The sequence below is a fragment of the Leucopleurus acutus genome (genome assembly GCF_964270905.1).
Source record: "Leucopleurus acutus genome assembly, chromosome: 10".
Taxonomy (NCBI): Eukaryota; Metazoa; Chordata; class Mammalia; order Artiodactyla; family Delphinidae; genus Leucopleurus; species Leucopleurus acutus.
Window position 1 is genome coordinate 47,838,298 of NC_139153.1, and position 12,325 is coordinate 47,850,622.

Consider the following 12,325-nt stretch of genomic DNA (forward strand, 5'->3'; position numbering starts at 1 on the left):
TCTGATGACTCCAAGGCCCTTGCCATGACCCTGGGCCCTCAACACATGGGACTCTGAATCTGAATTACATTCTATAAGGGTTCAGATTCAGACCACAATAATCCTCAACTCAAAACTGTCCAAAAGCCCCCTACCTCCCTTTGAGGTAGCCAAGCCCCAGTGAGGACCCACGATGCTCATGTGCCTTGGCCCTCCACCTTTCTGGCTTCCTCACTTCCAGCTGGCTCACTCCACTCTGGCTCAGGGGCCTACTTGCCATTCCCTAGGAGACCAGACAAGACCCTACCTCCTGTGAAGGGTCCTATGTAGCATCTAGGGACCTACAGGGCTTCCTCCATGATCTCCTTTGGGTCTTTATTCAAATCTCACCTTCTCAGTTGAGGCCCTCTCTGACCAGCCCATTTAAAATCTCAACCTACCTCCCAATCCAGCACTCCCTCTCACTCTACTCTGATTCATTTTGTCCACAACACATATCATCATCCGAAATACTATATATATCTCATTTGTTTATCGTCTGTAAAGATCCAAGATGGCAGACTTTTTTGTTCCACTCACTGCTGGGTCTCTGGCACACACGACAGTGCCTGGCACATGAGAGATGCTCAGCACATTTCTGTTTAGCAGATGAACGGCTGCTGCCCATACAGGCCTGTGGGACGGAGATGGCGATGGGGCACTGGTCGAGCTTCATTCTCCAGGTGATCAAGCCCAGTACCCTGTTCTCCACTCGCAGCTGAGACAACTCTACGCCCATGGCAAATATCCAAAGTCAGCTGTGAAGACTGAAGCCGCAGCCAGAACTCCCCTGGAGGCATCAGAAGAGACTAGTTCTTACTGCTGCTGGTGCTTTTAAGGTCAAACAGACTAGGCACCATCACAAGCCAAACTCAAAAGGGAAACTTAGGATCCAACTGGCCCCTTCCCAGCAGCCACAGCCCACCATGCCGCGGACATTTTGTTGAACCAAGAAGGGCAATGGTCTCTCCCTTTAGAGTTATAGAAGGAGATCTGGCTGGGGGAGCTCCAGGCCATTGTGCAAAGACCACTCCTAGGGGTCCAAGCCTCCTTCTGCAACACGTTGCTGCTCTTCCCCAGCACCTCATTTTCCAGCAGTAGGATGGGGGTGCCTGCCCTGCATTTTTGAATCCTCAGGATTCTCTGCCACTAGCTTCCAAAATAGAAAGGGCTGGGCCCTCTATGAAGGTCTGCCCCACACTGCCTACAATCAGGGGTTCTCTAGCAGGGTAGCCAGGACCCCCTCCCCACACTGTCAGACCCCAAGCTAATCTCTAGTATGGTTTTTCATATGCCGAGCCAAATTTGAAGACCACCTGAAGGTCTTCCCACACTCTTTGCATTTGAAGGGCCTCTCTCGAGTATGAAATCTCTTGTGGCTAATGAGTTGTGAGCTCTTGCTAAAAGTTTTCCCACACGTGGTACATTTGTGGCACTTTCCCCCAGTGGGTATATCCTGGAGCCCAGTGAGTCCGGAGTTCTGATCACAAGTTTTCTCACAATCTTCAAGAGGTTTCTTCTCCTCACTTGGTTTTAATTCCTGTAAACTCACCCCTGTATCCTGGCGAGAAGACAACCCAGCCACACTGCATTCAGACTGGGCCACTCTGGTGTGTTTTCTCTGGTGAATACAGAGAGTATGTCTTCCAATGAAATCTTTCCCACACCACTGACATTTAAATGGTCTCTCTTTCGTGTGGTTTCTCTGATGATTAACAAGGCGATAATTTCTGTCGTAAGATTTCCCACACAGATTACATTTATAGCGTTTCTCTCCACTGTGTATTCCCTTATGATCTAAAAGACTTCTTTTACGTGTAAAGCTTTTCCCACATTCTTGGCACCAAAAAGGTTTTGCACCAGTGAGTATTTGTGACTGCAGATTCGGAGCATCTTCACTTTCATGGTACTCATACGGTTTCCCCAAAGAGTGAACCCTCTGATGTCGGGAGAGGTTAGAACTCCATCTGAAAGACTTCCCGCACTCCCTGCACTTATAAGGCTTCTCTCTGGTATGAACCCTCTGATGGATAAGGAGGAATGAGTGATTACGGAAGGCTTTGCCACACTGGCTGCATTTGTAGGGTTCCTCTGTGGTGTGACTGCTCTGAGGAACTTGGAATGCTCCGTCCTGACTAAACGATGGCACGTCCTCAGGCTTTATTTCGACGGCATGCTGCCTCTTATGAACGATAAAGGCCGACTTATGAGGAAACTCTTCTGCACATTCACTGCATTGGTATGGTTTCTCGCCTGTGTGAATTCTCTGATGATCAATGAGAGCTTTCTTTTGATTAAAGGTCTTCCCACACTGCTGACACAAAAGAGCTTTCTCCACAGTGGGGGCACTCTGGGGCTGACTGTAGTTGGAGGTCTGCCTAAAGTCTTCTCTACATTTGTCTGGATCACAGACCTCCTCTTCCTGGTGCAGTCTCATGTGACGAGTGAAGTTTGACCTCCACCTAAATGTTTTCCTACATTTGATGCATTTATAGGGTTTCTCCTGGGTGTGAATCCTTTGATGTTCAAGAATATATGACTTACAGTGGAAGAATTTCCTACACTGGCTACAGTCAAAGAGTTTCTCCCCATTTTGGTCTCTCAAATGATGATCAAACCCTGAGCCACAAGAGAGAGCTTCCTCGTGCTGATAAGATTCAAGAAATTTCTGCTTAGCATGAATTTCCTGGTGCAGGCGGTAGGCAGACATGCGTCGGAAAGCTTTGTCACATAAACTGCATTTATAAGGTTTCAATCCAGTGTGAATTTTCTCATGTCGCACACGGTTCGAGCTCCACCTGAAGGCTTTCCCACAGGCCCTACATTTAAACGGCTTCTCTTGAGTGTGAAGTCGCTGATGACATGCAAGATGGGAGCTATGACTGAAGGTCTTCCCACAGTCACTGCACGTATACAATGTCCCCACCATGTGAAGATTCTGCCCGTTTTGGTGATGAGGACTAAGGCTGAAGTCCTTCCCGTGCGCATCCTTTGCCTTCCCTTTCAGTCCAGCGTGAATTCTCTGATGTAGGCTAAACCCCCCAATCACGCGTCTGAGCCCTTTCCCATATTCCTTGTAATCACAGTGGTATGAACTCCCTCTGAAGTGTTTGCCATAGCCATGTTTAAGGGACTGCTTTTTTCTGGGTCCTCTCAAACATGTAATATGTTTTAGATGAAGACTATTACTTCTTCCCGATTCTTCACAGTCTTTTCCTGTCCCGTAGCTGGAATTGGTCTCTTCTTTCTTAACTGTCACTTGTATGGGGTTTCCACATTGCTCCTTTAACCTGCTCTTCTGTGCAAAAGATTCTCTGAGCCCTGTTCCCTCAGAAATATTTGCTGCACCATGACATCCTGATGGCATAGCTTCTTCCAAAGGTTCATGTTTTAAGATGAACTTGTCTGTTTTCACATGGAGCTCATTTCCTGACACAAATAAAACAGAAGAGAATGTACTCTTGGGAGTTCCCTGGTGGCCTAGTGGTTAGGATTCTGGGCTTTCACTGCCGTGGCCTGGGTTCAATCCCTGTTCAGGGAACTGAGATCCCAGAAGCCACTAGGTGTGGCCAAAAAAAAAAAAAAGGGAAAGAGAATGTTCTCTTTTCCCATACTTGGAACTGCAGAAAGCACCAAGGAACCAAAAAATGTCATGAACTTAGGTGGTGAGGCTTTTGCCTGACTGCCAATACCTTTACAAAATAGTCAGGGATAAGGCAAAATATGGAAGAGTATTCCAGACGACAGGAAAGGGAGAGGAGAAGCAAGACGGGTACAGCAGCTAGCTGTACACATCCAGTGAAAAACAAAAAGGGTTGAGAAGCAGGTGTTAAACAGCAAGAGAGGGGAGAGGAATCATGACACAGAGCATGATAGGAAGGTCTCCAAGAGCTGAGAGGTGGGGCTCCTAGGAGGACTGGCTGCAAGGGCTAGAGGTCAAGCCTACCACGGGGGAAGGACCAAGCAAAGAGGAGCAGCAGGAGTGGGATGAGGGTTCCCAGGAGCGGGAAGGGGAGAGCAGCACAGGGCTGAGGAGGAGCATCAGTGAACTGACAAGGACAGTGAAGCCCTCAGTGGGCAAGAGCTGTTACTGAGAGCGCTGCTGGGGAAGGGGCAGGACCAGAAACCAATGTCTAATAGGCCAGTCTGGAGGGGAGAAGCCCAGGCACCCAGTACTTCTTAGCAACACTGCTAAGGATCTTCCTTCCAGTAAACAATGGAGTAAGTTCCCCATGATTTTCTTAGTATAAAAGACCTTAAGAAAGAGGAGAGTAGATGCGGGAGGAGCAAGACCTGGTCAGTTCTCTGGAACTCACCTGCAGGGGCAGCACTTGGACTCCCCTTAGGATGAGCTCCCTGGACATTCAAGCCCCACGGCTCCCTTGCCTCCAACCAGGAGATCAGAGCAGGTTTGGTGAATGGCCCCACTGCAGAAGAGAAGAAAATGGGATGTGAATGGAAGGTAAATGAATCATACAGAACTACTCTCCAGGACCCTCTCAGGCCTGAGCTCCTGGTAGGGAGGAGGGAAAGCCAGGGAGGCAGGTGGAGGAAGTTAGGACAGGAGGCCTAGACAGGAATTTCTGACAGCTCTGAGCAGAGACAAGAGAGGCTGAGAGAAACCACAGACAAAAGGATCGCTAGCATTCTCCAGAGCCACATGACAAGTCAACTAGTTAAATCAGCCAACTTATTTTGGATGCCTAAATGGACTAGGAACTTGACACATATGACTTTTAATCTTTATATTAACTTAGCATGACAGGCATTAAGATTAAGTGATTTGGTTAGTAGTTAGAGAGACAGGACCTAAACCCAGGTCAGGCCCCTTTCTATGCACCATAATGAAAACTAAGAAGGCAGAAGTAGAGGTAGGTAGAAGCATGGGGATATCAATGCCTTACCCAAAGAAGTCACGTTCCCATAATTCTCTAGCATCACATCCCTGTATAGGTTCCTCTGAGAAGCGTCCAGCCATCCCCACTCATCCTGGGAAAAGGTCACCTCCACATCCTTGAAAGTCACAGCCTCCTGAAAAAACACGGTCCTATGCCTTAGAGCCAGTCCACAACTCCCAGCTTTTAGGAGGGGGCAGGGGAATGAGGCTGGCTCTGAGTTGAGTACAGGATGGATCTGATAAAGGGGAAAGAGAAGATCATCACCCAGCAGAAGAGCTCTGGGCTCCTGGGGGATAATCTGGTCTCTGGGACATGCGTCTCGGGATGTGAGGTCACTGGACAGAAAGACACAGGACAGACGGGAGCTACAGCTACCCCATGAGGCAGCAACGGTGGGACATCAGGAAGGACCCAAGGTTCTGTGGCTCACCTGAGGCTGGACTGTCACCAGGTCTCCTGAACATCCCTCTCTCTGGGAAAGGGCAGAAACCTGTGCAGCAGGAGGATCTGAAGAAGAAAGAGTCATGAGAGAGGGCAGCCCAGCTCTGGTATCCCACTGAGAAGCCCACTCTTCCCCCCACGTGGAGGACTCCCGGGCCCACAGGCAGGTATGGACTGTTTTAAACACCCATTTCACATTTCCCCGGTGTCTGCTGGGGTCAGGAAGTGGGGGGTACAATGGGAGGAGAAGGTAGGTAGACATGGGTCACAGGATAGAAAGGACACAGAGCTCAAGGCCAGGACAGAAGGGATTCTCCTGAGAGGACAGAGGGTGAAAAGACAACGTTATAGGAAATTTGGGAAGTGTGCCATAGGCTGGGGTCTTAGAGCCAGGCGGCAAGTACCGGGTTGCCCAGCCAGGAAGTCACGCACTCCTATTTCATAGGGAGGCTGCAGGTGGTCCCCCAGAGCCGAGCCGCTCCTGAGAGGTGAAGCAGGGGGCCATATCTGTGCGGCTTGCAGGGCTCCTGTGCCCATCCAATGCACATCTGGGCTCTGGGCAAGGGCTGGGTCCTGGCAAGAAGAAAATGTTGTGAGAGGATCCTCGTGGGAATCAGAAAGCAAACTCACAGAACTGGCCACATGGCCAATCTCTAAAAGGTAGAGGCCCAGGGAGCGGTGAGCTAGGTCCTTTATTACCTACAGGTAGAGGGAAAAGGAGGAATAGAAAGCCCAGGGAGGATCCCCTCACCCCTCCACCTCCCTGGGCTCTAATGCGGGCCATGGGGAGACAGGTGAAGCCAGATTCCTGCCTGACATAGGAAAGCAAATGGCAAGTCAGTGACAGCACTGCTGTCAGGCCTCAGGTGCTGCAGGATACCTCCCCACTAGCCCTCAGTCCCCACCCCTGGCCAGGAACTTAGAAATAAGAAATTTATCCCTGAGAGTTAAACTGATAATGGTTCACAGCAGAGATGCAGTCAGATAACATCTATCAAGTTTCGGGCACTGCTCTAGGTAATGATATGCAAAGTGACCTCGAAGAGGCAGGAAGGCTCCCAGACTATAAACCTGACTAAAATAGCAACACCACTGGAGAGACAATGCTAACTGTGAGGGTCAGCTATGGAATCACAGAAGAAAAAGTCTCAGGTGCAAAAACAGGGAGGTACCCATCCAAGCAGAGACCTGGAGAAAGGTGGTCTCTGTGCTGGGACTTCAAATAGTCCTGGTCTCTGGAGGCAAGGCTATCCCTGATGCAAAAGTGAGTATAGGAAGCTACAGCCAGTGAACTTCAGGTTTTTCTGGCCCTGTGGCCAAGACATTCTCTACACTGATATGGACGAATCTTAGCCTGAGGCCATTAAGTACCTAATACCGAGCTATAGACTGAAGAAGATAAAGTGATCACAGCAATTTATCTCCTGTTCCTCCCAAATCCTACCAAAGGGAGAATAAAGAAAAAATAACAATATGGAAGCATAGACAAATGAGTTTAAGGACAAACTTTCTCAGGCCCCTGTTTCTCAAATTTTGGTAATTTTGATAAACTATAATTTATATGTATCTTGAGCATTTCTGTTCATTTTTTAGAATCTGGTAGGCTTTTTTCCAGGCTCTGTTTTTTGTTTTCTAATTTCTAACTAGCTTTCAACCAGGTAGGCCCTTTCCGCTCGTTTGGCAATGTTTTCATGGATTTTTAAACCACACACCTAGCTCTCGACTGACTTGAATATACCCAAGCCACAATTTTGTACCTACTATGTACCTTATTTGCTTTAAAAGTTATCTTTAGGTCATTTTGAACAACTCATGGTTTTGGTAAAAATTATAAATGTTCTTTTAGATTTTAAAAAATAGTACCCAATGTTGGGCAAAAGGTTTTCTTGTTTAATATTTGTTATCATTTATTGCTGGTAGACAATGTTCAATGTTTTAATTGATCTAATTTTTATATTAAATTTAGGGGAGAAGTATGTCAAATATGTTTCAGAAATCTTAAAAGTAACTTTCATTTATGCATGAATCATACATGTAGAATTACACATACTTTATAAAATTTTTTAAAAGCCTACAAAAATGATAAATGCTCTTTAAAAAAAAAAAAACCTCAAAGGTACGGAGAAGTATTGAGAGGCTGGCCTGAGTGGGGCAGAGGGGCACGCAGAGTGCACTTTAACTGACCCACTGCTCTACTGCCTGCACTGGGACTGTCAGCTCTGTTTCCTAGCACCAAGCCCAGGGCTGGGCACATGGTAGGCACTCAAATATGTAACGAACAAATTCTCACCGTTAGATCAGTTTTCCATTTTGTTTTCAAAAACTGAGGCTCTGAAGGTACCACAATGTTGGCAAGAACACCAAGGTTGTGGAATGCAGTCTAAAATTGTGATCTTCCAATTTCCTAGCCCTGGGCTGCCCCTCACCACTCTTCTTCCCCATCTCCCCCGCAAAGAACAAATCCTCAAAAGTTTACTGAGAAAGAAGTAACATGGTTTGTGTAGACTGCTCTTCTAGGTCTCAAGATGTACTTAGAAGCCAAGGATCCTGACACTAATTCCCCCGTGTACGAGCAAGAGATACCACCCCCACTTTACAGGTTAGTACAAGTCAAGTTAGGTATGTGGAGATGTACTTTATGCACTGTTAAGTCAATGTGTCCAAAACCTCATTACTGTTTATGGATACTTGCAGACCCTCTTCTTCCTGGAGCTTATATTCCTCTGGGAAAGAGGGAAGGGCTGCCTGCTAAATGGCCCTTTGCTTAGGGTCGAGTTCTTAGCTGCTCAGGTGCCATGGGAATGAGAAGGGAAGACCTCCCCTGAATTCTTCCGAGTTGAAGGTTCAGAGGCCCACCCCGCCCACCCACAAGCAGGCTCACGAGCAGGCAGAGTTCACTGGGCACCGCACGCTTGCTCACACTCACCCTCCATGGTGTCCCATAGAAGTCCCTCTGTAGCTCTTCCAGCAAGGCCACAACGTCCCCACCACTCTCAGGGTGATGCAGCTGCACCCAGGTCCGAAGCTCCCCTGGCAGGATGCTCAGGAACTGCTCCAGGACCAGCAGCTCCAGAATCTGGGCCTTTGAAAGAACATCTGGCCTCAGCCACCAGCGGCAGAGCTCCTGGAGCCGGCTCAGAGTCTCTAGAGGCCCAGAAGACTCATGGTAGCGAAGCTGTCTGAAGAGCTGGCGGAACAGCTCCTGGCCAGGACGATTGAGTGTCTGTGGTCTGGCAGCTGGCACTGAAGTGTAGCTTTCATCCTCTTCTTCCTTCTTTATCATCTGAAGGCGTCCTCGCTCCCTTGAAGCCTTGGCCTGAGCTGGATGGACAGCATACCACCTGCCTGGAGGCATCACTCCTGATCAAGGTCTACCCACCAGAGTGCAAGCAAGTCTGCGTTAGTTGTATGTATCACTGCTGGGCCCTCGGGAGTATCTTTTCAGCACTGCTGGGGACAATGCCATTTGCTGGGACATCAGAAGTCGCTGGCAAGAGACTGAAATAACCAACATTACTGTTCAGGAGGGATGTGAGAAGGATGGTGCAAAGTAGATGCTGTTAGTTAGGATCATCTTTAGATTTCTGAGAAAAGGACTCATGAACATTTGCACAGTGGAGCCTGTCAGGATCAAGCAGACCAGGAAAAGGGATCATATTTGTGGTTACCAGAGGCAGGGGTCGCGGGTACTAGATGAAGGCAGTCAAAGGTACAAAATTCCAGTTATAAGATAAATAAGTACTAGGGATGTAATGTACAACTTGATAAATATAATTAACACTGTTGTACATTATATATAAAAATTGTAAAGATGAAAATCCTAAGAATTTTCATCACAAGAAAAAAATTTCTTTTTACAAGAAAAAATTTTTTTCTATTTCTTTAATTTTATATCTAAATGAGATGGATGTTCACTAAACTTATTGTGATAATCATTTCATGATGTATGTAAGTCAAATCATTATGCTGTCCACATTAAACTTATACAGTGTTGTATACCAATTATATCTCAAAAAAACTAGAAGAAAATTTTTTTTACTTTAAAAAAAAATCAGTGGTATTTCTACATAGTAAAAATGAACAAACCAAAAATAAAATTAAGAAAACAATTCCATCTACAATCACATGAAAAAGAATAAAATACTTAGGAATGAATTTAACAAAATAAGAACAAAACTTATACTATGAAAACTACAAAACATTGTTAGAAGAAATTAAAACTTTAAATAAATGGAAAGACATTCGTTGTTCACGGATCAGAAGACAAAACATTGTTAAGATGACAATACTGTCCAAATTTATCCATAGATTCAAAAAAATCCCTATCAGAATCCCAGCTGGCTTCTTTGTAGAAATTGAAAAGCTGATCCTAACATATGGAAACTCAAGAGACCCACATAATACACAACACAATCTTGAAAAAGAATAAGCTGGAAGAGAGAGAAGAGATCAAAATGGCAGAGTAGAAAAAAGATGGCAGAGTAGGAGGACAATGAGCTCACATCGCCAAGAACACATCAAAAATACATCTATGGGACTTCCCTGGTGGTCAAGTGGCTAAGACTCTGAGCTCTCAATGCAGGGGGCCCAGGTTCAATCCCTGGTCAGGGAACTAGATACCACCTGCTGCAACCAAGAGTTCACTTGCTGCAACTAAAAGATCCCACATGCCACAATCGAAGATCCCACACTAGGCAATTAAGACCTGGTACAGCCAAATAAATAAATAAATATTTTTTTTAAAAACACATCTCCATGTGGAGCAATTCTTACTAAAAACAAGCTGGAGATGGGCAGAAAAACTCTTCTACAACCAAGGCTATAAAGAAAGATCCACAAGGAGTAGGGCAGGAAGAGAGGAGAAGAAATTATGTTGGGACCTAAGCCGAGAGGAGGGGACACAGAAGAGGGCGATAATCATGGGCTCACAGATCCTCACTGGGGAATGAGGGGTTCAAACCACATATTGGGCACCCCAGATCTGGAGTCCAACACCAGGAAGACGAGTCCCCTTGGCTGCTTTGAAAACCAGTGGGACTTACAGGAGGGCTCCACTCGTGAACAGCACGCACACTACCGGAAACAAAGTAAAGGAAGTAAAGGAAGCAGACTGAAACCACCCGGGGCACTGGCTGGTTTCCTGCGACCACCCCAGCAAGCAACCTGGCCCACAGCAAGCACCCACTCCAGTCCCTCTAACTCTGGTGTAGCTCCCCACTAGGGTGAAGGCTGCCATTGCTAAGGAGAGTGCACACTTGGGCAACAGACCTGACACTGCATCTGAGGGTGGCTATTGCTGGAGATGCAGAGGCAGCAGACTGGGCAAGGGTGGCAAGGGTGCCAGTCCTGGGAGGGAGGAGAGCACATACTTAAAAGAAACAGAACAGGCCTGGACCCGACCCTCAGGGCTTTTGCTCCAGCAACTTGAGACACACCCTTGCTCCCAATAGGGTGGTGTTGGCTATTGAGCATAGGAGAAGCTCTGGCTCACACCTGGCTCTAGCTCTAACCCCTCCATCTCCAGCTCCACCTCCCACTAAGGTGAGAACTGTGAGCACACCCTGGGGGAAGGTGTGACTCATGCTCACGTCAGATCCAGTTCTCGCACCAAAGCCACTGGGCACACGCAGATTGTATAGGAATGCTCTCACGCAAGGACATCCCTTCAAGATTGGGACAGGTAACTTGTTTCACCTAATTTCACAGAAACACAAAAAGTTAAGTAAAATGAGAAGACAGAAGAGTCTGTCTCACATGAAAGAACCAGATAAATCCCCTGAAAAAAAGAACTAATGAAAGAGAAATAAGTAATTTAGCAGATAGAGAGTTCTAAGCATCAGTAATAAGAATGGTAACTAAATTAGGGAAAAGAATAGATAAACACAGTGAGAATTTTAAAAAGGAACTAGAAAATGTACAAAAGAACCAGTCAGTAATGAAAAATACAATAACTGAAATGAAAAACACACTAGGAGGAATTAACAGCAGACTAGCTGATAGAAAGGAATGCACAAGTGATCTGGAAGGTAGAATAATAGAAATCACCCAATCAGAACAGCAAAGAAAAAACCAGATTTTTTAAAAAAATGAGAACAGTTTTAGAGACCTCTGAAACAATATCAAGCATATCAACATTCACATTATAGGGGTTCCAGGAGAAGAGACAGAAAAAAGGATTGAAAAGGTATCTGATGAAATTATGACTGAAAACTTCCCGAACCTGAAGAAGGAAGCAGATATCCAGGTACAGGAAGTTCAGAGAGTCCCAAACAAGATGAACCCAAAGAGACCCACACCAAGAAATGTTATAATTAAAATGGCAAAAATGAAGGATAAAGAGAATTCTAAAGGCAGCAAGAGAAAAATAAAGAGTCATATATACAGGAACCCCTATAAGGCTATCAGCAAATTTTTCTGCAGAAACTTTGCATGCCAGAGGGGAGTGGCATGATATATTTACAGTATTAAAGGGGAAAAACCTACAACCTAGTACACTTTAACCAACAAGGTTATCATTCAGAATTGATGGAAAGATAAAGAACTTCTCACACAAGCAAAAAACTAAAAGAGTTCATCAATACTAAACAGGCCCTAAAAGAAATGTTAAAGAGTCTTCTCTAAGTGGAAAAGAATAGGCTACAATAAAAAGTAAAAATTTATAGGAAAGGGGACTTCCCTGGTGGTGCAGTGGTTAAGAATCCACCTGCCAATGCAGGGGACATGGGTTCGAGCCCTGGCCCAGGAAGATTCCACATGCCGCGGAGCAACTAAGCCCGTGCGCCACAATTACTGAGCCTGTGCTCTAGAGCCCATGAACCACAACCACTGAGCCCATGTGCTACAACTACTGAAGCCCACATGCCTAGAGCCCGTGCCCCACAACAAGAGAAGTTACAGCAATGAGAAGCCCGGGCACTGCAACAAAGAGTAGTCCCCATTCACCACAACTAGAGAAAGGCTGTGCGCAG

At 46.2% G+C, this 12,325-nt stretch overlaps 1 protein-coding gene across 4 annotated transcripts in view; it reads right to left on the reverse strand.

The window, feature by feature from the left end:
- Positions 1-683: 683 nt before the first annotated feature.
- Positions 684-12,325, reverse strand: part of ZNF445 (zinc finger protein 445) — a 28,942-nt gene continuing 17,300 nt past the window's right edge. The window contains exons 2-8 of one of the 4 annotated variants that reach the window (XM_082848555.1): positions 8,284-8,855; positions 5,762-5,930; positions 5,347-5,423; positions 4,923-5,049; positions 4,335-4,445; positions 1,571-3,447; positions 684-808 (exon numbers count right to left, since the gene is read on the reverse strand). In XM_082848555.1, the coding sequence (XP_082704681.1) occupies positions 773-808; positions 1,571-3,447; positions 4,335-4,445; positions 4,923-5,049; positions 5,347-5,423; positions 5,762-5,930; positions 8,284-8,712 (2,826 nt within the window). In that variant the 5' untranslated portion in view covers positions 8,713-8,855 and the 3' untranslated portion in view covers positions 684-772. Of the gene's footprint in view, positions 3,448-4,334; positions 4,446-4,922; positions 5,050-5,346; positions 5,424-5,761; positions 5,931-8,283; positions 8,856-12,325 lie in introns of those variants that run through there. The other 3 variants (XM_082848556.1, XM_082848554.1, XM_082848557.1) reach the window with 3 other exon arrangements.